The sequence below is a fragment of the Phytophthora infestans genome, genomic scaffold, assembly GCF_000142945.1.
Source record: "Phytophthora infestans T30-4 supercont1.5 genomic scaffold, whole genome shotgun sequence".
In the NCBI taxonomy this organism is placed as follows: Eukaryota; Oomycota; class Peronosporomycetes; order Peronosporales; family Peronosporaceae; genus Phytophthora; species Phytophthora infestans.
Genome location: NW_003303754.1, coordinates 1,598,162 through 1,599,812, shown reverse-complemented (window position 1 = coordinate 1,599,812; position 1,651 = coordinate 1,598,162). Strand labels below are relative to the sequence as shown.

The window sequence follows — 1,651 nt, the reverse complement described above, 5'->3', positions numbered from 1 at the left end:
TTTTAATATTCGAGTGCTATAAAAGAGAAGGTGCTTACATGTTAGTCTGGCCGAGTTATGTACCGTCAAGTTTTACTTACGCTCCATACAAAAACAATCCTCGACTAAAATAATGACTATAATGGTGCTGTTAAAATACATGTAAGTTATCTGAGTGGATTTCTAACAGGCTGAGCCGCCAAATCGTATGTAACATAAATACTGTAGATAGTTTCCGATTGAACAAGAAGAGCTCATATGTCCTAAACGAATAGAGCTTGACCATTGTTTTCTTTCAAGCTGTGTAGACAGCAACACAGTTGTTTAGATAGCAAAAAACCGAAACTACTTAACGGGCGGACGTGCAGCGGACAAGTCGCTGCGCTCCTGCAACGAAAAGATTATCTTCCCCTTGAGAGAGATATAATCGGCTTTACTGAAAGGTCGGCGCTGAGCCTGCCTGCGCAAATGCCCCACGGCCATGTCATCTGCTCGCCTCGGTTGGTCTTCTCCGTTTTAAATTGCACTCGTTTTCACCCCCTTCACCTCAGCTGGGCGTAGTCCTCACTTTCTTAAAGTAAACTGTTTGCTTATGGTTTCTCCAGTGCTTTCTTGTTTACTGTACCCGACGGTTATTGTAACCGTACGTCCCCATCGTGACTTCATCACGAGGAACCCTCAATGTTCGTGTATTAACCACCGGACCAGTGGCCAAACGAAAGATCACCAGCAGTCACTTGACTTTTCGCCCTCAACACCACAAGTCCCTTCCTGGACCCGTCAGAATCATGCGCAGTACATTCTACATTGTTCTTGTTGTCGCCGTTTTAGCTCGCTGCAGTGTCGTCGCAGCATTCACGAATGCCGATGACTCTCAGCTCTTGTCGAAGGTCTCTCCCGACTTCGCAGCCAGCGAAATGACCAATACTGCTTCCCAGAAGAGGTTTCTTCGAGTCGCAGGCCCGGAAGATGATGACGCGATGACCGATGAAGAAGATCGAGGTTTAGGCAGCATCGTTGATGTCATCAAGAGATCGGATGCCGCCGAAGCACCGTAGAAGTTATCGAAAGCCTCCGTCAAAGAAGTGAAACAAGCCGGCAATGCTGTCAAAGAGCTGACTGGAAAAGAGAAAGAGGCCTTGAAAGCCCTCTTGACACTGAAGGATGGCAAATGAGGGCATCACAAGGATTCAGTGGGGACTATTAGGCGATCGATGACCCTTTTGATGTTTATTGAACCTGGAAAACTGGAAATTGGAGTTCGATCTAAGCTTACAGTCCATAAAAAAGTGAATTGGCAAATGGAGACTTCTCCTCTTTTGATTAAATTCATTTTTTTAAACTACGTTTCACGTAGTCAGGGCAAACATCATTACTGATCAGTAACCGAAACGCTCGATGAGGTGTTTCGTCCATACACTGTGTCGTATACCTCCTCTTCCTTCAAGGGTCGGGTAGTCCGCGGCTGTTCAGGGAGTACGGTCTTGTTCAGTGGCTGCAGGAACGGTAGATAGGAACACTAGAGAGTTGAAAATAAAAGTTTGTTGATTGGCTTGGCTTCCTCTTGAGTAGAAGGAGGGAAATATAAGACTGAGAGCTAACCGGAAGAGAGGCCTAACACCTTCTCGACCTTACATACACTACACTACATAAAAAAGGAAGGATTCACTTC

General features: G+C 45.7%; 1 protein-coding gene across 1 annotated transcript; it reads left to right on the top strand.

The window, feature by feature from the left end:
• Positions 1-767: 767 nt before the first annotated feature.
• Positions 768-1,037, top strand: PITG_04153 (secreted RxLR effector peptide protein, putative; the record flags this gene model as incomplete). The annotated part of the gene is made up of 1 exon (XM_002905808.1): positions 768-1,037. One exon carries the CDS (start codon positions 768-770, stop codon positions 1,035-1,037), a length of 270 nt encoding a protein of 89 aa, XP_002905854.1.
• Positions 1,038-1,651: the final 614 nt, after the last annotated feature.